At 46.9% G+C, this 22,387-nt stretch overlaps 11 protein-coding genes across 11 annotated transcripts; 6 read left to right on the forward strand and 5 right to left on the reverse strand.

Annotated features, from left to right (window-relative positions):
* Window positions 1–2,043: 2,043 nt before the first annotated feature.
* Window positions 2,044–2,592, reverse strand: PAAG_00654 (hypothetical protein; the record flags this gene model as incomplete). Its single annotated transcript, XM_002796749.2, has 3 exons — window positions 2,044–2,302; window positions 2,372–2,454; window positions 2,566–2,592. 3 exons carry the CDS (start codon window positions 2,590–2,592, stop codon window positions 2,044–2,046), a joined length of 369 nt encoding a protein of 122 aa, XP_002796795.2.
* Window positions 2,593–3,117: 525 nt separating this feature from the next.
* On the forward strand, window positions 3,118–4,999 carry PAAG_00655 (aminopeptidase; the record flags this gene model as incomplete). The annotated part of the gene is made up of 5 exons (XM_015844097.1): window positions 3,118–3,261; window positions 3,341–3,661; window positions 3,733–4,025; window positions 4,096–4,178; window positions 4,275–4,999. 5 exons carry the CDS (start codon window positions 3,118–3,120, stop codon window positions 4,997–4,999), a joined length of 1,566 nt encoding a protein of 521 aa, XP_015700878.1.
* Window positions 5,000–5,973: 974 nt separating this feature from the next.
* On the reverse strand, window positions 5,974–7,428 carry PAAG_00656 (hypothetical protein; the record flags this gene model as incomplete). Its single annotated transcript, XM_015844098.1, has 1 exon — window positions 5,974–7,428. The coding sequence occupies one exon, from the start codon at window positions 7,426–7,428 to the stop codon at window positions 5,974–5,976; it is 1,455 nt and encodes a 484-aa protein (XP_015700879.1).
* Window positions 7,429–8,755: 1,327 nt separating this feature from the next.
* PAAG_00657 (inorganic pyrophosphatase) lies at window positions 8,756–10,594 on the forward strand (the record flags this gene model as incomplete). Its single annotated transcript, XM_002796752.2, has 5 exons — window positions 8,756–9,457; window positions 9,678–9,797; window positions 9,874–10,217; window positions 10,286–10,369; window positions 10,456–10,594. The coding sequence occupies 5 exons, from the start codon at window positions 8,756–8,758 to the stop codon at window positions 10,592–10,594; spliced, it is 1,389 nt and encodes a 462-aa protein (XP_002796798.2).
* A 952-nt stretch (window positions 10,595–11,546) lies between these two features.
* On the reverse strand, window positions 11,547–11,897 carry PAAG_00658 (hypothetical protein; the record flags this gene model as incomplete). The annotated part of the gene is made up of 1 exon (XM_002796753.1): window positions 11,547–11,897. The coding sequence occupies one exon, from the start codon at window positions 11,895–11,897 to the stop codon at window positions 11,547–11,549; it is 351 nt and encodes a 116-aa protein (XP_002796799.1).
* A 792-nt stretch (window positions 11,898–12,689) lies between these two features.
* On the forward strand, window positions 12,690–14,066 carry PAAG_00659 (hypothetical protein; the record flags this gene model as incomplete). The annotated part of the gene is made up of 3 exons (XM_002796754.2): window positions 12,690–13,003; window positions 13,087–13,346; window positions 13,426–14,066. 3 exons carry the CDS (start codon window positions 12,690–12,692, stop codon window positions 14,064–14,066), a joined length of 1,215 nt encoding a protein of 404 aa, XP_002796800.1.
* A 466-nt stretch (window positions 14,067–14,532) lies between these two features.
* On the forward strand, window positions 14,533–15,943 carry PAAG_00660 (replication factor C subunit 2; the record flags this gene model as incomplete). The annotated part of the gene is made up of 4 exons (XM_015844099.1): window positions 14,533–14,654; window positions 14,722–14,800; window positions 14,887–15,705; window positions 15,776–15,943. The coding sequence occupies 4 exons, from the start codon at window positions 14,533–14,535 to the stop codon at window positions 15,941–15,943; spliced, it is 1,188 nt and encodes a 395-aa protein (XP_015700880.1).
* Window positions 15,944–16,354: 411 nt separating this feature from the next.
* PAAG_00661 (4-nitrophenylphosphatase) lies at window positions 16,355–17,630 on the forward strand (the record flags this gene model as incomplete). Its single annotated transcript, XM_002796756.2, has 5 exons — window positions 16,355–16,423; window positions 16,550–16,571; window positions 16,665–16,733; window positions 16,806–16,897; window positions 16,959–17,630. The coding sequence occupies 5 exons, from the start codon at window positions 16,355–16,357 to the stop codon at window positions 17,628–17,630; spliced, it is 924 nt and encodes a 307-aa protein (XP_002796802.1).
* A 403-nt stretch (window positions 17,631–18,033) lies between these two features.
* Window positions 18,034–19,503, reverse strand: PAAG_11151 (hypothetical protein; the record flags this gene model as incomplete). Its single annotated transcript, XM_015846850.1, has 1 exon — window positions 18,034–19,503. One exon carries the CDS (start codon window positions 19,501–19,503, stop codon window positions 18,034–18,036), a length of 1,470 nt encoding a protein of 489 aa, XP_015703457.1.
* A 241-nt stretch (window positions 19,504–19,744) lies between these two features.
* PAAG_11152 (ATP-dependent Clp endopeptidase, proteolytic subunit ClpP) lies at window positions 19,745–20,767 on the forward strand (the record flags this gene model as incomplete). Its single annotated transcript, XM_015846851.1, has 3 exons — window positions 19,745–19,876; window positions 20,122–20,263; window positions 20,346–20,767. The coding sequence occupies 3 exons, from the start codon at window positions 19,745–19,747 to the stop codon at window positions 20,765–20,767; spliced, it is 696 nt and encodes a 231-aa protein (XP_015703458.1).
* Window positions 20,768–21,215: 448 nt separating this feature from the next.
* Window positions 21,216–22,312, reverse strand: PAAG_11153 (hypothetical protein; the record flags this gene model as incomplete). Its single annotated transcript, XM_002796757.2, has 2 exons — window positions 21,216–21,984; window positions 22,059–22,312. The coding sequence occupies 2 exons, from the start codon at window positions 22,310–22,312 to the stop codon at window positions 21,216–21,218; spliced, it is 1,023 nt and encodes a 340-aa protein (XP_002796803.2).
* Window positions 22,313–22,387: the final 75 nt, after the last annotated feature.

Raw genomic sequence — 22,387 nt, forward strand, 5'->3', positions numbered from 1 at the left:
GATGAGAAGAAGAGCAAGGGGGATGGGAATGAGATTGCAGAGCTAGAAGGATCTTGATAAGTTTGTCGGATTTGTCGCAATTTCGGATGGGTCTGTTGGATCCTCATTCCTCGTGTCACGGCGTTGTGGGTGTCTTTGTTCTGTTCTGTCGATATCCATGCTTGTGCGGTGCCCCGCCAGGAAAACGAGCGATTCGTTATTCCACCTCTACTCCAGGTTTTGGCTGGAAGTTGTTTCATCGTCTCTTAGGTCACTCCCACACCCTTGCCGGCCAACTATTACCTCTGGACCTTTCCTACTTTATTATCCCTGTCATATACCCCTGGGTTTTTACCGAATTACTTTTCAAGTCCCGAAAATACCCCCATTGACTATTTGAAAAGAAAAGGAAACAAGAGGAAAAAGAAGAGAAATGGAAAACTCAAGACCATTCTCCGATATCAAAGATCGTTGAAAGATTTAGATTTGATTCCATCCCAATTTCCCACCTCTCCCGCTTTTTTGACGCATAGTGTTTATCGAGTTCCCGTTTACTCTCTTCGTATTTGGTGTTAATGATTGTCACTCTTCGGACATTGCCATTGCAGAGTATTGTATTCCATTTACTGGCTTTATTTTATGCTCCCCTAGTGGAGATTGCATCGGATTAGACTTGTCTATTTGATATTTGTGCTTTTGTCGAATAAAATTAGGTGATGTCAAGTGAGCATAGATTTGGACATAGGGATAACTCCCACAATTCTTCTTATTCCCTCTCGTCGTGCTTTTGCCTCTTATACTTCCTAGGTAACTAATAAAGTGTTCTGTAAAAGTGAAGTATGGACAAAAGGAGAAAAAAAGGAATTGAAAGAGATTGCAGACGGTGTATACAGTGGAGATAAGAATTCGGATAGCTAGCGGTCGCATAACTGCGATTTTCCTCTCCAAATAATTGCGGGTGGGGCCGCTTCTGCACATTTCATTCATGTTTTTTTATTTCACTTACCAAGTATGTCTACATTTTGAAGTCTAGACTGCAGTGTGCCGTGTTCTGCTGTGTACCTAGTTAGTTAGATGATGCAACACCGTATATGCAGTGGAAGAAATGAAAAGAAACAAATAGGCAAAAGTGGCAGAAGATCCGCAATCCAATCTAACTATTTTCGTTTTTACATCCTTCAGCCAAAACCAACGGCTCCATAATGATCCTTTTTGCGGGGCGCATAGGGTACACTTTTTATCTCCCATCAATCATCAAATGCAGATCTATGCCGAGTTTAAACCTTGGGGCTGTCCTGATATTCAACCTAAATACAGGACACTGGAGTGGATCAAACGCTGGAACAAATAGCTCAGACACCTAAACAACCCGTCAGACTGTGCTGGCGGGCCTGACAGGCCTTTTTAATTTTGATATCGTTACATTGCACCACTTCTAGATGAATTGAACAACGATCACTCGCCACTGGTCTCTTGTTTCCTTCCCTTCCCTTTTTCTCTTTATCTTCCCTTGCCCTTCCGCTTGGTATTATCGGAATCACATCGATGACAATGCTGAGGATATCGGTGCCTCGCTAAACGTATTCTATCAGTTTGCTTCAGTGTTGGCTAGTGTAACAACCTAGGAAGAAGCAATGTGTTTGTCCCTTGCCGGGCTCCCGGCTTCAGACGGCAGAAAAATATGCTTGTGCACCATAATAAGGGGACGGATAGGGATAGGATAACTGGATAAGGTCAGGGATGGAATCCTGCAATGATATCTTGTTCCGTCGCACTAGGAATACGCTGTCTAACCCAATGCCGACTCTCTACCGCCGGTGGAGACAAAAAGAGGGGAAATAGAGGAACGAACAGACTATATCTCCCTTCAGAAAGAATTCGTCCCGATCCAGGACTCAGCGGTTCACTTGTAGACATGATTAACCACTGGAATTACCAGGACTTTGCTTATATCAAATGTGACGATTATGATCTGCAAACAGCTGATGGCTCACGCCAATCCCGCATGGCATCCCAGCCGTTATTTCTTTTTCTTGTTGTAAGTTTCGCGCCTTCATCCTCCTTTTAGATTCGGTTTGTGCTTCCCAGCGAAGTTCCCGGAACCAAGTGCTGTCGATCGTCTGACTGTTGAAGCCGAGGCTGCTGAGCCGATGGAACGTCGTGGCTTGGCAGGATGAAGCGCAATTGAACTTGTTTTTGGGCCTTTGTTCCAAAGGTTGCGAGGGCATGGTTATGGAAGACTTCTGCTGCCGACGGAACAGCGTTTCCTGGAGTGACTCTGTACACAATGCCCAGACTCGCCTCTGCGATTGGAAAGTGAATCCTTCAACAGGGGACGTCCGATGCTGGGCTTCTGCTGCTTTTAGCCGCTGGCTGCATATCGTTATTATACCTAACCTGATATCCACTCGTGGCATCTGACGCTGGACCCGGTTTCCCCAGACCGCAGCCAAGGATCGTCAATGTGGTAGCGACCTGGGTGTCAAGGTTAAAATGATTTTCATTACACGTTATCTCAAATTTTTCTCGGGAATCGCGTTACAACAGGAACCAGCCCTCCATTTTGGTCCCGGTCATGCGCAATACTGGGTCATCTCCACCTCTAGTTCCCATGATATCATATCATCTCCCGGAAAATCATGCAATTGATTTCCCTGAAGCCCGCTTAAAAAAATCACATGAACCATACCTAATTACCCAGATGGTTTATGTCCAGTACATCTACACTACCAGCTGCCCTTGGTTTCTGGTGCTAATGCCGTGCAAGGGATGGGTTATCGTATGATAGAGCGAGTGGAGGCATATCTCACTCTCTCACCAGATCAGGCACCATCAACGATGCAGAGCTTTTGGTTGTATCCAGAGCGTCACGGACTGCGGCTGTCCCCGCATCCCGACTGTTGCGAAACACCAAAACATATATAAAACTCTCGGAATATCGCCCTTTCCCTCTTTCCCCCCCGTTCCTTCTTCTGGTTGGACAGAAAGGGTTGGTGTTTTGAGATTTCTCTCTCTTTTTCTCTCTCTTTTTCTCTCTCTTTCTCTCTCTCTTTCTCCCCCCCCCCTTTGTTTTCTTCTCCTTCTATATTGAAACTCTCAAGCGCAAGCTGGAGATTCAATCCGCTGGCCTTGCACAAAATGAAGGTCCAACTACTTGTCCTCGGGGCTGCCCTGGGAGGCAATCTGGTTTGCGCAGGGGTTCCTGCTGTCAAAAAAGTCCGTGACCAAGAAATCGCTGGAGGCCGTGGTGGTCCCGGCGTCGGCAACGCTAAGCTTTCGACAGTAGGTGACAAGGCGACGTTATGCGTCGTATGTGCATTGCAAGGGGTTAAATGCTAACGTCCCCCTGTTTCGAATATAGAAAGCATTAGTGAGGGGCATTGAACTAGAAGAGCTCATGAGAGGAGCGCGAAAACTCCAATCCATCGCATACGCAACTCCTGAGCGGAACCGTGTCTTCGGAAGCAAAGCCCACAATGCCACTGTCGACTGGCTCGTCCAGGAGCTTGAGGAATCTCGGTACTATGATGTGGTCAAGCAGAAACAGGTTCACTTGTGGTCCCGATCCGAAGCTACCTTGACAGTCAATGGAGAGTCGAAGGAAGCTTCTCCGATGACATACAGTCCGTCAGGGAATACGGAGCAGGATATTGTCCTGGTAAATAACCTTGGATGTGCGCTCGTAAGTGACATTCCGATATTAATTTTAGCAAGTAAAACGTTATTTCAGAACCAACGCATATAAAATTGCAGGAGGATTTCCCAGCTGGGGTAGCCGGCAAAATCGCTCTCATTGTCCGTGGCACATGTCCCTTCGGTCTCAAGGCTGCCCACGCTGGCGCAGCTAAAGCTGTCGGCGCTCTCATTTACAACAACATCCCTGGCCCCCTTTCAGGAACCTTGGGTGACCCGGTCAACCCTGCTGGCCCCTATCCCCCAACTGTCGGGCTTTCCAAGGAACTCGGAGACGACCTGGCTACCAGAGTGGTATCCGAGAAGCTGACCGCCAAGCTGTTCACTAAATCGGAGTTCCAGAACCGCACGACGTAAGTACTCTAGATGTTAAAGGTAATAATAACCATTGAGTGGTTAAATTAACGTTTCGTATGCACGTAGGTTCAATATCATTGCGACATCAAAACAGGGGAATAAAAACAACGTCATTGCTGTTGGAGGTCACTCAGACTCAGTTGAAGCTGGTAAGAACATGTCGTACATACCTGGACATTTTCATCCCCACCCACAAGCACAAAGAAACACCATTAAAGATTACTCTGACCAAATCCAACCTCCAGGCCCAGGCATCAACGACGACGGCTCAGGCATCGTCGGCAATCTCGCCGTCGCCAAAGCACTCACAAAATTCAAGGTCCCCAACGCCGTCCGGTTCCTCTTCTGGACCGCAGAAGAATACGGTCTCCTCGGCTCTCAATACTACGTTGACAGCCTCTCCGCAGAGGAGCGTGAGAAAATCCGTCTGTACCTGAACATGGACATGACCGCCTCACCCAACTATGCCACGAAGATCTACGATGGCGACGGATCCAGCTTCAATCTCACCGGCCCCGCCGGCAGCGCAGAGATCGAGAAACTCCTGCAAAAATTCTACGAGGATCGCGAGGAAAATCATGTCCCATCTGAGTTTGACGGACGATCCGATTACGACGCGTTTATCTCCGTTGGCATCCCCGCTGGAGGTGTCTTCACGGGTGCTGAAGGCATCAAATCTGAGCAGGAGGCAGAGTGGTTTGGAGGTACTGCTGGTGAAGCTTATGATCCCAACTATCATGGTGTTGGCGATACTGTGGACAACCTCAGTAAGAAGGCGTGGTTGATGAACACGCAAGCGACTGCGTATGTTGTTGCTACCTATGCGCTCAGCACGAATGGGCTGCCTCCTAAGGATCCTCCCTCTTCGGCTGAGATGCAGACACTCTCCCAGCGCTTTGTCTCAAGCACGAAACCGTTTAATGGCCGGTGCGATGACCCACATGGACAAGGAAGGAGGTGTACTTATTAAGTTGTTCCCTTGCTCTCTTTCGTCTGTTTTGTAAATTGTTGATGGTTGGTGATATGTATATGCATGATAGTATGCACGAGATGCGTTGGATGATGGGACGAACATATATGGAAAATGCCTATGTTGAAGTTAGGTAGATATGAATAACAAACAAATTTGGTAAAATCGATATGAACATGGGGATGAGTTTGTAATGATGCATGGTCTATGTGAATCAAGAAATGAAGAGAATTAAAAAAAGTGGAGGGTGGAAAATGGGAGGATATTTTCTTCCGTGCCTTAGTTAACTCGGTTTATTAAGTACTGAAATATGTTTAGTGTTTTGAAACAGAGGATGTGTATAAAACCAAACGCCAAATTGCCACGAATTCACATGATCTTAAGGTGAATACTTCGATCCTGTATTGCACTATCCATGGTTTCATGAATTTATGGAGACGACGAATACAGCTGCTGGGAGTTGAGGGCCAGGTATTGAATACCCTTAAGGCGAGTAAAGTCACGTGAACTCGTGGCAATTTGGCGAGTCGTTTTAACTTCTTTTTGATCAAAAAGTAGATGGGTTTCAATAATCGGGAGCGACTTCGAGTCCTTCGAAGGTTTGTTGTCTCCAGGATTTCCTTTCTCCTCCCTCACGAAGTCTTAAAACAAAAAGAAAAAGATATTAAGATATTTGCATGTCACGTGACTTCGCAATGCCTGGAGCTGATAAATGGCCTACCCGCACCGTCTGGACACACACTGGGCGGACACTCTCCTCCGTAAGCTGCATCAAGAACCTGGGCTTACCAGAAGACCCAAAACAAAACAAAAGACACTCATCTAAAATAAACGCCGATAGCATGCATATATGGTAGTCTAAGTCGCTGGATAATAGAACAAGAGATGACGCAACTGGCACTGCGGGTAAGGGGTAAGTAAGTACCTAGGTAGGGGGTAGAGGGGGGTATCGAACGAAGTAAAAGCAACTCTTATCACCCATGCAGAGGACTTGCAACAGGAGCATTCTCCACAGTAGGTGGGTGGGTAGCAGCCATATCCATGACAACAGCAGCATCGGGAGTATTCAAATTTGCATCCAGCACAACAGGAGAGCTTCTCGACTTCGTAACCCCTCTATTCCTCCCCATTCTACCATGGTCAGCACAGTCAACGCTGCCAGCACCGCCACCAATTCCCGCCGCCTTGGCACTCTCATTCGTCAATATCGCTTTCTTTACCGGGGGAATCCTATTCGTAGTTTTCCTCTTCCCGCTGCTGACATCAGCACCATCTTCCCCCTTCTCATCACCCGGTATCCTCCCAATAATCTCATCAACAATCTTCGCCCTCTCAACCAACTCCTCAAACCCAAGCACCCGACAACAATCCTGATACGACTTCGACATCTTCGCCGCATTAAACATCTTCTCCTTGCCCGGTATAAGCATGTTGAGCAAATACTTCGTATTCCCCCATTTATTCTCACACTGCAGACATAAATCCATATACTCTCGCACCAGCTCGCGCCAGTGCACCAAGCCGCCCTGACCACCCGTGCGGAAACAAGATGAATTGGCCTCCGCGCTCGTCGCGATCATCGCGCCATCGACACCATACTCCTTCATCAGCTTGAGCGCGTGGTCGCGCGATTCGACATCGCCATTCATCAGAATTGCAACCCCCGCATTCCGACATATAGATGCAATCATGGGTAATTGGTCGCGGATGGCGCGCTCGCGCGGGCGCATAGGTGTCGTGCGGCAGTGGACGGTTAATCCCGTTATGCCTGTTGCGCAGAGGCGGGTGACGAGATCGCGTGTCCGTTCCGGGTCAGAGAGTAGACGGATCTTCACTGAGATGCTGATTTGGTGGGGTGCACCTACTTCTGTGACGAGGGCGGTAAGGATTGATACGAGCAGGTCGGGCTTTTGGAGGAGGGCGGCGCCCATGCCGCCGCTTGTGCTGAAGGGTTTGGGACATCCTGCATTCACGTCTATGCCTGCAACGTCTGGAGCAATGATTTTGGCCGCTTCGACAGCGAGGATGGGGGAGGCGGTGCCGATTTGGAAGATTAATTTGCCGCGTTCGCGGTGTGGGTCGAGGCGGTAGATTATGGATTCTTTGGGCAGGGGCTGGTTTGGTTTGGTTTGGTTTTGGCGGCCGCCGTTGGAGGGGAGGCGAGTGAATTCGATCATTGAGGTGCGCGGATTTATTTGGCGGGTGCAGCCGATTAGGGCTCTGTCGACTGTTTCGGGGCCCCAGACGAGATCGGCACCGTATTTGAGGGCGAGAAGGCGGGAAGGGAGTTCGCCTGAGCGGACCATGGGAGCGAGAACAATTTTGCCGCGATAGTCGACGCCATTTTTGGGGATGGGGACCCGGGGGGGGGAGGAGGGGCTGGTGGCAGGGGAGGGAGGGGAAGGTGGTGTTTTTGCGATTGAGCCCATGATTAGTTGTAGAAATTTTTTGAACATGGCATTGTCGGCGGATATGAAAGAGAAGGCTCCAGTGAGGGTGTAGGAGAGAGTGTGTTTTATGCTGATCCCAGAAAGGAGGAAAAGAAAGCGGAGGATTGTTCGATATCAGATGTTGCCGTTGTTAGACTTCGAAAGTGAAAACGTTGCGAGGGAGAGCCGAAACAAGGCAAATTTGTATCCTAATCACGTGGTGATAAGATTATCTATCACGTGGCATTCTATTTCTTCCCCCGGAAGACTGGAGTAAATTTAATCGAGCATCCGAAATTCCACGTGTAAAACACAATTATATTAATGGCACGGTGATTTATCCCAGTGGGTCAAGATATCCAAATGGCTTTATGACAGAGTATCCAGGTAGCATTGGTTATTGTGGCTCTCTCTCACCCCAAATTGGCGAGATCCGACTTGCCAAATCTCGTAGACGTGTCCCGGTACCGTCCCTGCGTTTGAAAATTCGATATTTGATGTCTGATATACATTGAGTTGTCTAAACCTGGGAAATATATTTGAAATGCTTTTGAAATATCTTCCATTGAAATCTCATCAGTGTTGATGTCGAATTGGAGAGCCACTGTAAGAATTGATTGATAAGTTCCAGCCTTTATCCCGACATTTCCACCTTACTAAAATTAACTCACCAGATAGTTATAAGAATAGTGCACACCTGGCCTTACAATCAAGTAAGTAACTCTGTAGTGGATTAACTAGTGGGGGTAATTGTCAATCCCGATCAACGGCTGCAGGGCTTTCATCCCAGGCACTACACAATTTTCTCTAACGGAGAGCTATTTTTAGAGCTATTTTTGTAGTTATTGGTTGCAAGGCAAACTGTAGCAGTAAGAAGCATTGAATAACTAGCAATATCAGCAGTCTTCGGTCACTGTCTAAATAACAAAGGAGTAAATATAGAAATAAAATAAGATAAAACAAAAAAATGAGACCCTAGACCCTCAATAGTTTTTCTCCCGGCAAGCTTCAACACCCTCGGAACAATTCCCCACAGCGCATCATTGAACGGCTCTCTCTCTGCAATTAGAGCAACCAGCACCAGTAAGTATTTAACTCCGTTCCCGAAAAGCCCGTACCACCCAGCCAAAAAAAAATAAAAATAAAAATAAAAATAAAAATAAAGAATAATATAACCAACGGAAAAATTTAATCTGAGTCAACCAAACCCAGATTACTGTGTTTTCTCTTCCCCTCTCTTTCAAATATCCCCCTTTTTTTTTTCCCGAGTCTCTCGCCAACACCCAACAGCCATTCAAACCAAGAAATCTTCTTGCCGCCTTGCCACATGTCCACAGTTCTGGCGCAAACAGTCCTGCTCCGACCGTTTTCACTCAGCCAATTAATCTCTCCCGTAGCCCGATCCCGCTGCCTGAGGCCATTATCCACAACTAGAAACCTGCAGAGCGTGCAGTGTGCATCATCAGAGGCAGAATCTGCTGTTGTCTTTGTGGGTGCCGGTCGTCCTCGATCTTGTTTGGTTCCGCCATCATCTACTAAGCTGGCTCCCCCCAAAAGCAACCCAAACCCCCTCTCTTTTCCCCATTTCCCCCCTTCTTCCGTTTCCCTTTCCTCCGCTTCTTCCTCCTCTGCATCTAATTCTTCACTTTTTTATTCATCGTCCTCATTTCCTTCTTCCTCTTTTTCTTCATCATCTTCTTTCCTCTCCTCCTCCCCCCATAATACCCAATTAATACCTTCCCACCGCCATTCTTCGCCTGTGAATCGTGCCGCTCTCCTGTCCAGACACTTCTCGTCGGCCTCCGCTGCCAACGACAACACCGACAGCAGTATGTCATACGCGAAATCCCCCTCCGAATATACCGTCCGCAAGGTCGGCCAGCCACAAACCCTCGATTTCCGTGCCTATATCGAAAAGGATGGCCAGCCCGTGTCGCCCCTTCATGATATCCCGCTCTATGCCAATGAGCAGCAGACCATCCTGAATATGGTTGTTGAGATCCCTCGCTGGACAAATGCTAAGTTAGAGGTATGCGCGTATGCTGTGTGTTGTATTTTTTTTTTTTTTTTTTGAAGTTCGGTTGGCGCGGCTGGATTGAGTTTGATTTTTTCATTCGTGGTTGGGGCGTTGCTTGTTGTTTTTGGGTGGAGAGGAAGGGGGGCGTTAAAGTTGAAGATATACATCTGGGAAAACAAAAATCAAAATAACAATGACTGACGACTACCCCTCTGCCTATTGCACTTAATAGATCTCCAAGGAGGAATTCCTCAACCCAATCAAGCAGGATGTGAAGAAAGGCAAGCTACGCTATGTCCGCAACTGTTTCCCCCACAAGGGCTACCTCTGGAACTACGGAGCCTTCCCTCGCGTGAGTATTTTACCCATTCTCTGTATAACCTAGATGACAATCCCTAAATACTTGAACCGATAATCCCAATCTACAGACCTGGGAAGACCCCAACGTTGTTCACCCAGAAACCAAAGCAAAAGGTGACAATGACCCGCTTGACGTCTGCGAAATCGGCGAGCTGGTTGGATACACTGGCCAGGTCAAGCAGGTCAAAGTCCTCGGCGTCATGGCCCTGCTTGACGAGGAAGAAACGGACTGGAAAATCATTGTCATCGACATCAATGACCCGCTTGCACCTAAGCTCAATGACATTGAGGATGTCGAGCGTCATCTGCCCGGTCTGCTGAGGGCGACGAACGAGTGGTTCCGTATCTATAAGATTCCAGATGGAAAGCCAGAGAATCAGTTCGCTTTTTCGGGAGAGTGTAAGAATAAGAAGTGCGTATTTCATTTTCCTTCTCTTTTCTCGTTTGATTTCTTTACATTTTGCTAACACTTTCTATCAGGTACGCCATGGAAGTGGTCCATGAGTGCGCTGATGCTTGGGAGAAACTAATGAGCGGCAAGAGTAATCGCGGCGATATCTCTCTGTATGTCTATCCTCTATTACTATATCACAATGGATCAGTGCCGTCCACACGCAGTCTCCCCAACAATGCTAATAAATAATGTCCAGTGCAAACACCTCCAGCGAGCAATCCCCAGATTGGGTTGACTCCAAGCAAGTCAACCTTCCAGATGGTCAAAACCTTCCCCCTGCCCCCATCGACGGGAGTGTCGATAAGTGGTTTTTCATCTCCGGTGCTGCTGTTTAAATCTCTTTTCTTTTGCGTTTTGTTCACGTGTTCCCGCCGGTTTTTTAAGTCAAACGTCTTATAATTTTACCTTGCTCCCTGGATTAAAAAAGAATGCAGAGGGAACTTCTGTTCCTTTTTGTTTCTGGTGGAAGCATGGAAGGAGCAAAAAAACATCATCCATCCATACAAACACGCACATAGCCAACTAGATGCTTTCGTTTTTGGGCATTTCGGTGGCCTCTGTTCGGAGTGTTTGAGAGCATTTTTGGTTAACCAGGTCGCACCGACTGTTGTGAGGAACGGGTTCGGTTTGAATAAAAACTGCCTAGGTAAATACCACGCTGTGGATGTTGATAGAAATATAAAACATGGTGTTCTTCTTTTCGGTGAATTTCCTTTTTTCTCTTAGTCGTCTTTGCATCTTGGTTAATGGACTCGATCTTCTTGGGAGGTGTTTCTTGGGATGTTGCGGGTTGCTTGAGGAAAAACATTATTCTGGGTTGAGGTTGGAAAATTAGCATATCCTGTGCCGGAGTGTTAGAATTATATAGCATGCTTACAGCACTACTTCGTTTTTATAGAATTCACCGTCGATTTTTGGGATGGGGAATTCTGAAATTAGGTAGTAAATAATTAAAGGTGTCAACCACAGTCGTCCTATTCCATTATCATCCCGTTATCTATGATGATATATATATACATGTACCTGACAATATTGATACATCGATGCCATTTCAAATCGCCTCCGATGGCTTCTATACAAAATTTTCTTTTCCTTCTGTTTCAATCGCAAAAAAAGACACTCACTCCACGCTCCGCTCATTTTCTCACCATGTCTCCCCATTCTGCATATCTCAGTTTGTCCCCTCCTAATCCGATCTGGCCACCAAACTCCCGAAAATTCTTAAAATAACCAAATTACAACCCACACATCCCTTCATAGACCAAAAACGCCTTCCGACACCCACACTCACGAAGACCCGGTGTTCCCCTGCTGCCCCTCACCCTTCAAACTCTCCTCCTTCGCCAACAACCTTCCAATCCTCCCTACCTCCTCTACAACATCCTTAAAACCCATCTTTAGCCTGCCAACCTCCAACCTCAACTCCTTGCCACCCTTAAACCCCACCGTCATCTCAGGCAGTTGCTTAGACCCTCGCGGCAACTGGGTGATGTCGATGTTGATATGTGAGGGCGAGGCGGGGTTGGCCGTTGAGGGGTTTTGGAGGAGGGAGATGAAGAGGCGGCAGGGCTTGGAGAAGGGGTTGAAGGGGGAGAAGGTGGTGCGGAGGGATGTTATGGTGTGAAGGGGGATGGACATTTTTTTTTTTTTTTTTTTTTTGGTAGCTGCGGGGAGGGATGTTAGTTACGTGCTTGAGATGAATTAGGTGGATTAGAAGGAGCGTACTTTCTAATCTAACTATCGTAGAATACGGGATATGGACCCCCCTATCTTCTTCTTGTAATTGAGGTGAGGTATGTATGGGGAGGTGTACGATGCCGCGTCTGCAAGTGCTTTTGCTTCTTGACTGCGGAGGTGAAAAAGAATGGAAGGTCCCTAATCTGGAATCAGCTGTTGCAAGGTGGATGGATTGTGGGGATACAGAGGAATTTTAATAGAGATATTAGCTTAATTACATATGAGACAAGAGACAAGGCGAGTGTTTTCTGTAAGGATTTGAGCAGACAGGATGTGTGAAGGAATCAGGTATCTTTTCTGCTGCTCTCTCCTGTTCAGCGCAGTGCGACTTGCAACTTTTTAGGTGGTGTCGAAATGCCGAGACTAAGGATGGATGGACCGTGGTGTTTGTGTTGTTGTCAAACATTGTTTCTCCATCATCTTGGATGAACGACGCATAAACATCCTCAACTTCTTTTTATTTAACCCGACAAGCAACAGGACAGATCCATGGGTACGGTTTGAGCAGATGAGTGGCTAATTTATATTCATTTGACGAACGGTTGTCTGCTTAATTCCCCATATCAGCACCGGAACATCCACCTGAACCTTGTTTTACTGCAACTTCCTCATTATTATTATTATTAAATCCCGTTCTCCGCCGTGCCCTCTCACCACAGCTAGGGCCAGGGCTAGGGCCACACTACCAGCAACATGGCCTCCCCCGGCCTCCAATCTCGCATAACCTCCCTCTCGACAACACACAAACAAACCATCCAACTAATCCAGCGGCTCCAGAACTTCCCCGCCACACCAGGAACTGGCGACGATGCGCGGCTCGAGTTAGGTGCGGAGATCCACCTCCGCTTAAAAGAAATGGAGGAGCAGATGGAGCTGCTGCGTGTTGAGCTTGAGCAGTTGGAAGCTGCATGGGGTAGTACGAAGAGGTGGGGAAGCGGAGGCGCGAAGGAAGCAAAAAAGGAGAGGATGGTGGTGGTTATTGGAAAGTTGGAGGAGGATTTGAAGAGGTTAGTGATGTACCTTTATATATATTGTGGCGGGTTCTATCTGTTACTGGAGGTAGGGCGTTCGGAACTGACGATAACGATAGTGCTCGTTTACAATTTCGCAAGGCGCAGTTACAGGCAAAACGAAATGCAGAGGTTGCTAGGCGGAAAGAAAGGCAATTGTTGTTTGCAGGAGTTGGAGGAGGGGAGGGTGGGGAAGGCGTGCGGCGAAAGGGCCGTCCCGGCTTTACACATGACGATCTGGTAGCCAGTGCTTCGGAGGATGTTACATCTGCGCTGAGGCGGACTCATCAACTCATGCAAGCTGAGCTGTCCCGAAGCCAGTTTGCGCAGGAAACTTTAGGTTTGTATTTCCCCGTTGCTTGAAATGGAAGGGAGTAAAATATAGCGTTTTATTGACGTGTGGTCCTTGTCTACGTTAGAGCAATCTACCGCGGCACTTCGTTCGCTATCTGAATCATACAGTAGCCTCGACAGTCTTCTCGCCTCATCGCGTTCACTCGTATCTTCACTTCTTCGTTCGCAGAAGTCGGATACATGGTATCTGGAAACGTCATTTTATATACTCGTTGGAACTATCATCTGGCTTGTATTCCGGCGCATACTATACGGTCCGCTCTGGTGGATTCTCTGGATACCTCTGAAACTGACGTTCCGAACAGCCTTCGTGGTCCTGGGTGGTATTGGATTGGCAAATACATCTACATCTTCATACTCCTCAGGCGGCAGCGTTGGGGAAGGCTCCACAATGATATCGCTGCGTACTCCAGGGGCAACTATTGCAGTGGCATCATCACCTATGGTCCATACAGTTACCCTAAATGGTGCCGTGACATCAGCTGCGGATAGCCAGAAGACGAAAACTCCGCAGGCAGACAATGAAGATGTATTAGAGAAAATAGAAAAGATAGTTGGGAAGGAAAGTGATCATGTTGAAAGGGGGACTAATGTGGATGATATATCCCCTGAAGAGAGGCGGAGGCAGGAAGCAATGCCCCGGAATCCAAAGAAGAGGATGCATGAGGAGAAGTTCCCGGAAGATCGGAAGAAGGATGAGTTGTGAGGTAGGGATTTTGGCTATGTTTCCGTCTTCAAGAAGCTACATAGATACATAATAGTTGGAATTATGATGTGATGAGATCTATATGTTTACAAACATACACCTGTACAATGTGTCATTTCTGGTATGTGTGGGAAATGAACAGCCTTTGTTTATACCAAAGCCACCAACTTAATACGTCAGAATATTTCCATCTGATTTGAAAATACATAGATATCTTCACAGCGATGTTGGGCAGAGAATTAGGATAAAATCCTCTGAAATGAAATCGTGTCAGCACGTGATCCACGCGTCTGCCCGCGTTAACTAAGTCCGCAGCTTCAATCAGCAAATTAATTATTGCCGATTCCTGATATCGATACACCGCGTAAACAAACACTTATTTCCCGAAACTCCTTCCAATTAATTCCCCGATTTTGCTTTCAGATCTATCATTGCGACTTTAGTCCAGCTTTGAGTGATCAATCCCATGTCGTCAAATTTCTTCAGCAACAAAGCTCGGGCAGCAGCTGTGGGGATAGGCAATTCCAAACCAAAAGCTTCAGAGAAAGAGGCGGATAATACAAGATTGCAGCCATGGGTTGAGAAATAGTATGGCAATAACATTTATCACAGATTTCATGTCATGAAGTGGCATTGCTAATCCAGGTATTCCTAGCCGGCCGAAAACACTCGACGATGTAGCTTCACAGGAACATACAATCACCGTCCTTCAACGCACATTACAAGCTTCAAATGTACCTACCTACCAATTTACTTTACCAACTTATATCCATAACATTCCACTAGAATCACATTTACACTAATACCATCACAAATAAAGCTACCACATATGCTCTTCTATGGACCCCCCGGCACCGGAAAAACCTCCACAATCCTCGCCCTCTCCAAATCCCTCTTTGGCCCACAACTCTACCGCTCCCGTATCCTAGAGCTCAACGCCTCCGATGAACGCGGCATTAGCATCGTCCGTGAGAAAATAAAGGACTTCGCACGAATGCAACTCTCCCATCCGCCCGTCTCAGACACCGCCTATTGCGAAAAATACCCCTGCCCGCCCTTCAAGATCATCATTCTCGACGAGGCAGATAGCATGACGCAGGATGCGCAGTCGGCCCTGAGACGTACGATGGAACGATACAGTCGCATCACGCGCTTCTGTCTCGTGTGTAATTATGTGACAAGGATCATTGATCCGTTGGCCAGCCGGTGTAGTAAATTCCGCTTCAAGGCGCTGGATGGGTCGGCTGCGGGGAGCAGGTTGGAGGAGATTGCAAGGGTGGAGAAACTTAGGCTTGCTGATGGGTGTATTGAGACATTGATAAGGTGTAGTGAAGGGGATTTGCGGCGGGCTATTACTTTCATGCAGAGTGCGGCCAGGCTGGTGGGGTCTGGACTTGTATCGAAACCACCTCCGGGTAAGGATGAAGGGGGGGATGAGGATATGACTGACGCTGGCGACGAAGGTGTGATTACTGTGAGGACTATTGAGGAAATTGCGGGAGTTGTGCCGGACGATATTGTCAATCGATTAGTTAAGGCGTTGCAGCCGAAGAAAGGCCGTTTGCCGTATGAAGAGGTTTCGAAGGTGGTTACTGATATTGTGGCAGATGGATGGAGTGCTTCGCAGATGCTAACACAGGTATGTCACGCGTCCCTTCGTCATACTCATCTTTTGATATGACTCCTGTGAATTAACGCGATGAGAACAGCTGTATCAAATTATCGTGTTTGACGATTCTATAGAGGACATCCACAAGAACAGCATTGTTATGGTATTCTCTGAGTTTGATAAACGGTTGATTGATGGCGCGGACGAGCATCTTACTATTTTAGATCTCGCATTGAGGATATCGGCAATATTAGCACGGCCTACATGACCTAAACACTAGGCAGCCAGGTGTGATTTTTTTTTTTTTTTTCTTGATTTAAAATCATCCTCATAATGACATACAATTTGTGATTCATGACAATTGTCAAGTTGTAGAATGGCGTCTTTTTATTTCATTATTCTCTCCTTTAGAAGTGCCGTTCAGGGGCTATTTTATGTGGTTCTCCTTTTGTTGGCGGTCGGCGTTTGACTTCCCGCTTTGCCGAACCGTAATCAAATCTCGAGGGACTCGGGTTGCCGCTGTCGGCAGTTAAATCTTCAAATGACGCAGCTTCGACATATTTTCTAACATTTGTGTCTTGAAAATTTCATTACATTTAAACAGAAGGAAAGCAAGGGGGAAAAAAAGAAAAGAAAAGAAATAGCTTTTACTTGTTTCCATTTTGCTCACATTTAGCTAATGGCAGATGATCCTAAGTACCTTACGGGTGATAAACCCGCTATCGAAGAGTTTCTTGACAGGTTTGATGTGAGTAAATGCGCCCACGTTGTTGTCGTTGTGCAATTCTCTCCTTTCCCTTGCCTCAAATAAGTAACGGGTATTTGCAATAACGGCTTAATTGCTTATATGCTGATAATGGTTTGCGTTTTCTAGGTTTTTTTGTTTGACTGCGATGGTCAGTGAATGATGCCCTCCCCCGCTGTCGCATCCAGAACTGAACGGAGCTGGAAACCAGAGCATATGCTGAGAAAATAGGGTTGATATCTAGGTGTCTTATGGTCAGGAGATGTTATATATGAAGGGACGGTTGAGACGTTGGAGATGCTAAGGAGCAAAGGTGCGCAATATGTATCTCCGCCATATGGGAATTTTGAACCAGACAACCACTAATGCTTGCGGAAAATAATAGGGAAACAAATCATCTTCGTTACCAACAATAGCACAAAATCCCGTGCAGACTATAAAAAGAAACTGGACAGACTAGGAATTCCTGCGCACATCGTATGGCTCACACCACCTTTTCCCCATCTTGCAAACTGCGCAGTTTCTAACAGCCAAGCAGGAAGAAATATTTTGCTCCTCCTACAGCGCCTCAATCTACATCTCCCGCGTCCTCTCCCTCCCGCCCGAAAAGCAAAAAGTCTTCGTCCTAGGAGAAACAGGTATTGAGCAAGAACTCAAGGTCGAAAACGTCCCTTTCATCTGCGGCACAGACCCTTCCTATAGACGCGACATCACGTTGCAGGATTTTAACAAAATCGCATCTGGTGACCCCTCAATATTCGATCCAGAAGTTGGAGTGGTTCTTGTCGGCCTCGATTTCCACATCAACTATCTGAAACTGGCGCTTGCATACCACTATATCAAGCGCGGGGCTGTATTTCTTGCTACGAATATTGATAGTACGCTTCCTAACGCCGGCACGCTGTTTCCCGGTGCGGGCACTATAAGCGCGCCGTTGATAAGGATGTTGGGTGGTAAGGCGCCGGTTTCATTGGGGAAGCCTAGTCAGGCTATGATGGATGCGATTGAGGGGAAGTTTAAGCTTAAAAGACAGAAGGCGTGTATGGTTGGGGATCGATTGGATACGGATATTAGGTTTGGTATTGAAGGGGGCCTGGGGGGGACGTTGGCAGTTTTGACTGGGGTCAATAATAAGGAGGATTTCACGACGGGGTCGTTGAGGCCGGCGGCCTATGTTGATGGGTTGAAGGATTTGCTTGAGGCGGCGTAGGGATGGGTTTGGTTTGTTGAGGGAGGTTGGTTTTTGTTGAAGATATTGTGGCAAGACTTGTGCTTTTATATTTCCCATTTTGTTCGTTGGATATGGTATTGATGGGATGTGGGATATGTTCGAGAGGGATTTGAGCATTATTACTTTTATTATTCTCTCTATAGAATAGTGGTATATAGACCATAACCACTGTTTTGGGCTCTTGGGTTGCGTTCTCTAGATAATTTATATTTTTTGAAACCTGCCATTTCCATACTCTATTTAACCTAAATAATGTTACATGTTCCCATTTTGTTATAGGTTCTAATAATACAATGAGACAAGTCACCAAGGTATACATACATAAACAATTTTTGGAGAAAAAAAAAAAATGATAGGGGGGTCCGAGTATCAACCATCGTCCTCAAAGTTTATCTTTCCTCAGCATATAAAGCTTGAGTCTCCAGAGCCACGAGATCATGGAAACAGGCGCTCTACTGCCTGGTCTATAGAAGACAGCAGGATTACGGAATACCTCTGCATGTTGGCAAAGCGCATCGAGTTGCTCTTCTGTCAGGAGCATCGTCAGATCAAACACTGGCACCATCGAACCAGTGCTTGGAAGAGTAATGTATTTAGGGAGAGAGTCCGACACGCTAGCTGATTCCGAGTCAGACTCCGGAATAATAGAGGAGTTTGCCAATGTTGACTTGTTTCTCGGATCTGCTGCTAAACTAGTAGAAGGAGAGATGTCGTCCCCTCCTCTAGCTTGCTCTTCTCCCTGAGTACCGGTGTTCTTGCCCTGTTCTCTGGTGCTTCTCGATATAAACACCGCACCCCAAGCCGCATGCTCCAAGCCCCCCAATTTCCGCAGACTCTCCTGCAAGGAATCCTTCCCAATTGCCTCCGTCCCCACATCCAATACAGTCAAATCGCCCGATATCTCACCTGCCAACTGCAACGCCTTTGTCTTCTTCAACCACCGAAGCACCACCTCCCTCGTACGATCCAAAACAAACACCGGCAAATCCTTTCTAAAAACGTATTTCGCATTCCGCGACAGAGTTCCCCTGGGCACTTTCCAATTACTCGGGACTAGTCGTGGCAACCGTTCCCCTTTCAACTTCACAACAGCATCAATCAGCTCCACAGTGTTGGTCATGTGGAAGCTAGGAACATTATGATGGGGCACAGAGTCCCCTTCAGCACCTTCATCGCGCTCTGCTGGAGGTGCTGGTATTCTTTTCGCACTTGCTTGCTTAAATTCCGTTCGAAACAAGTCCACGGGCGTCAGCCAAAACGCACATGTTTCCGGGTGTTGCACTAGTCCCCAATCTCCCATCAATTTTTCTGGAATTCGGGCACCAGTTGCGACACACATGCGCACAGGGCTTGCTAGAATCTGGGCCCACGGGTTGTATTTTAGGCGGTCGATATCTAATTTGGTGGCGCGGGATTTCGATTTGGTTCCTCTCTGTGCTAGCCTTGTGACGATGGGGGATTTGGGGAGGGACTGTGAAGGTCGCGCACGTAGAGGTGGTATATCCTTCAACCGTGTAGGTTGTCCCGGGGCGCTTTCTTGTTCATTATGAGCAGTAGCTTCCGATGATTCTACGGTTTGTGGTTTATTCTTTAATTCTTCGACGAACCCCGAGATTTGAGTATGTAGCCTGTCGAGCATGTCGAGCTCTTGTATTCTTTCTCGTTTTGGATTCCCGCGCCGTTTCTTTTGATTGGGATTTGGCTTTGGGAATTGGAAGCTGGAGCTGGTTGTGAAGCTCCGTGAGCTGAATGGTGCAAAAGGACCAGCGGCAGCTTCAAGGGCTTGGCGACGGAAGGTTTTCAAACGCCATGATACGTAGGAAACGTGGCAGTATGGGCATATTGAACTCATTGCTTGCGCTGCCCACGCTGTAAAGAGGAACTGGGTACCTAGTCAAGGTAACGAGTCCATTGCTGTATTTTTAATTATTGTTGTTGGTTGTTAAGGGACTAAAATTTTGAAGGCTTGGCATCGACCTTAAATAAAGCTAACGGTTACTCATTCAACTTCTAATTCACCTCTGAACACCACTGCGTTTCCCATGTAACATTACGTCCGTTAATTCTTGATCAATTGAATATCAAAACGTTCAATGAATTCCCTCAGATGGCTCAGGCCGGCAGCCCGGCGAATCTCCGTCGCAACGACCAGAAACAACTCAAGTAGACCAAATCTAACTCCGCCACGGGGGTGGACACCAACGCCATTCGTGACTGAGACTGTGGTAAGTTTCCAGATCTTCCAGCGCTGAATATAACTCAAGAAGCTAACTAACTGATCAGGGAGGTGGCTGGCATACATGTACTTACTGAGAGTATCTGACGGATTTTGTTTCCCTACCAAGCAATCGAAGCTGACAATATATCACAAAAGATGACATCTTCTCCCGGCTACTGAAGGCATGTTTTGACTACTTCGGCACACCTAATTGTTTGAGACGGGGCGTTGTGATGATAACGGTATTTATAGGAGCGCATAGTCTGCCTAAATGGAGAAGTCGACGAAACCCTTTCCGCATCCATCGTTGCCCAACTCCTCTTCCTCGAAGCAGATAACCCGGAGAAGCCAATCCACCTCTACATAAACTCACCCGGAGGATCAGTAACAGCCGGTGCGCAAGCAGTCCAACATATCTAACTTCATTCATCCCATTTCCCGCTTTTTCCTAACCATAAAATCTCCCTCTCCAACAGGTCTTGCCGTCTACGACACAATGACATACATCTCCGCCCCAGTCAGCACCATCTGCGTCGGCCAAGCGGCCTCCATGGGCTCCCTCCTCCTCTGCGGTGGCCACCCCGGAAAGCGATTCTGCCTCCCCCACTCCTCCGTAATGGTCCATCAGCCCTCCGGCGGCTATTTTGGACAAGCGACAGACATTGCTATCCACGCCAAAGAGATCCTCCGACTTCGTCGTCAGCTTAACGAGATTTTTAAGAGACATTTGAAGAAGGAGATGTCGCTGGATGAGATTGAGAAGTGGATGGAGAGGGATTATTTTATGGGGGCGAAGGAGGCGTTGGAGATGGGGATTGTGGATGAGATTTTGGATCGAAGGATAAAGCCAAAGGTGGAGGATGGGGGAAGGGATGGTGGGAATGTGGTAACGCCATAGGTTAGGGTTTGTTTGTTTGATACGTGTGAGAAGTATTGCATTTGTATTTGGTTTTTGTGGTATTTGATAAATGGAATTGTTTTCCATGGTAAGTGAATGCTCTTTTTGGCATTCAGATACCTAACCATGTTCTTAAATACTAGAATCTTCTCTGCTTATTCTCTCTCCATTTTTGTTTCTATTCCTTCCAGAAGGCCTCGAGATGTGAAGAGTTGACTGCATACGGTATGGACATAAAGTATAAATGGCATTGTTTATACAAACGTGGTATATAATTATGAATAATGAATGGAACAACAAAAATGTATGTATCGTTAAGGAGACAAAACAAGGTGTGTTCAACCGGACCCCAACGCCGTAAAATGTGTAAAGCTTTTGAAATCGTGTACATGAAAACGCGGATCGGGCCGTCACGACTGAATAGATGTTGCTTATGTATGTGTGCCCCTCATGAAATCGTGCGTAGCTGGAATCCAAATCGCCGGTGGAGAAAAGGCATCATCATACCAGTTTGATTCGATGATGGTTGGGAACTACTTGACTGGCCTCCATTTGTTGTTGGGGGGGAATTGTACCACTGATTCCGAAGGTTCTGCAGAACATCAATATCTGCAATTGGTATCTGAGCTGATAGAAAAGGGTCGCGGGGATGTCTATCTCTGGCCGACCCTGGAGTTCCCCGTCCAGCTTCGAATTCAAGGAGTCGAACACTACTTCTGTCCACAGGTTGATTTGGAGAGGATAATTCTCGCATTTCAATACTCTCTGTTGTCGTCTCATCACTCATTCCTGGTAAGTGCTCGTCCTCTCGCAGCATCCCCCGTTCTTCAGAATCATGGTCCTGCAAATTAGGCGTGGAATTTGCAATCTCAGGCGTTTTCGAGAGAAGTTTCGTTCTTTCCTTTTCTAGAATGACACACAACATAATAATTTGCATTGCAAGGATCAGAAGGTCGAGAAGGAATAGGCGGAACTTCGATATGGGACCTTTTTGCCCGATGAAGTCGATGAAAAGTCCCCCGTGGAAATAGCCTCGGGAAGTCTCATGGGCCATAGGACTGGATGATATATAATGAAACAAAATGCAAAATATGTTGCTTGCAAACACAGCTACGATGGAAGGCTCATTTGTTGATGATTCGGGCAATTGCCCGGCTTTAGGCGTGAAGAAAATGAACTGGATTACGGCGCGGATGGCGAAATAGAGGATTGAGCAACTAATTGCATATCAAAAGCGCATTAGTAACAGTATTAGTCGCAGATTACTGCGGATGAAAATAAAGCTTCGTACTCCATATAATACACGGCAGACAGCTCGCAGTAAATCAACATATCCAGGTCGCGCAGCAACCTTTCAAGCAGGACGATCTTCGAATTCGCATAGACAGCCCTCCGGTAAGACCTCCCCGACACTAGGGGACGATCTCTGTCTCCATCGTCGTCGTCATCATCGTCATCATCATCATCATCATCACGAGCATCGTAGGGGATGTTTGAAACGTCAGCGATGTACAGCGCATCTCGAAAGACATCGGGAGTGGTCATAGAGGGGACATGGGGACTCCAAGGAAGTGAGGAACTATGTCAACTACTAAAATCGTATTGCTTTTGAGGGCTAAC

The sequence above is a fragment of the Paracoccidioides lutzii genome (genome assembly GCF_000150705.2).
Source record: "Paracoccidioides lutzii Pb01 unplaced genomic scaffold supercont2.2, whole genome shotgun sequence".
NCBI lineage: Eukaryota > Fungi > Ascomycota > Eurotiomycetes > Onygenales > Ajellomycetaceae > Paracoccidioides > Paracoccidioides lutzii.